The sequence below is a fragment of the Fulmarus glacialis genome, unplaced genomic scaffold (genome assembly GCF_000690835.1).
Source record: "Fulmarus glacialis isolate BGI_N327 unplaced genomic scaffold, ASM69083v1 scaffold26550, whole genome shotgun sequence".
In the NCBI taxonomy this organism is placed as follows: domain Eukaryota; kingdom Metazoa; phylum Chordata; class Aves; order Procellariiformes; family Procellariidae; genus Fulmarus; species Fulmarus glacialis.
The window spans coordinates 1-384 of record NW_009186197.1 but is presented as its reverse complement, the minus strand read 5'-3'; the positions used below and the strand labels follow the sequence as shown (position 1 = coordinate 384).

The following is a 384-nucleotide window of genomic DNA, read 5'->3' as shown; positions in this document are numbered from 1 at the left end:
TCCCTGCGGGATGAGCAGAAGGAGCTCCAGGCACTCTATGCCCTGCAAGCCTTGGTGGTGAAGTTGGACCAGCCTCCCAGTGAGTGTCGCGGGACGGGTGGGCTGAGGAGGGGGGTGGCAGGCGTGTTGCCACCCCAGCAGGGTGGCTGGTGGCTGGGGAATGGCAGGGGCCCCCCTTTGTCCCCCCTTAGACCTCCTGCGGATGTTCTTTGACGCCCTCTACGACGAGGACGTCATCAAAGAGGAGGCTTTCTACAAGTGGGAGTCCAGCAAGGACCCGGCCGAGCAGCAAGGCAAAGGGGTGGCTCTCAAATCGGTGACGGCCTTTTTCACCTGGCTCCGGGAAGCCGAGGATGAGTCGGACAACAACTGAGCAGCTGTGAG

At 62.5% G+C, this 384-nt stretch overlaps 1 protein-coding gene across 1 annotated transcript in view; it reads left to right on the top strand.

Moving 5' to 3' along the window:
* The window catches only part of EIF4G1 (eukaryotic translation initiation factor 4 gamma, 1), a gene marked incomplete at its 5' end in the record, with an annotated part of 7,647 nt that extends 7,274 nt beyond the window's left edge, over window positions 1–373 (top strand). Inside the window, 2 exon segments of the mRNA XM_009587114.1 lie at window positions 1–79; window positions 192–373. Of these exon segments, the coding sequence (XP_009585409.1) occupies window positions 1–79; window positions 192–373 (261 nt within the window).
* Between the last annotated feature and the right edge of the window lie 11 nt (window positions 374–384).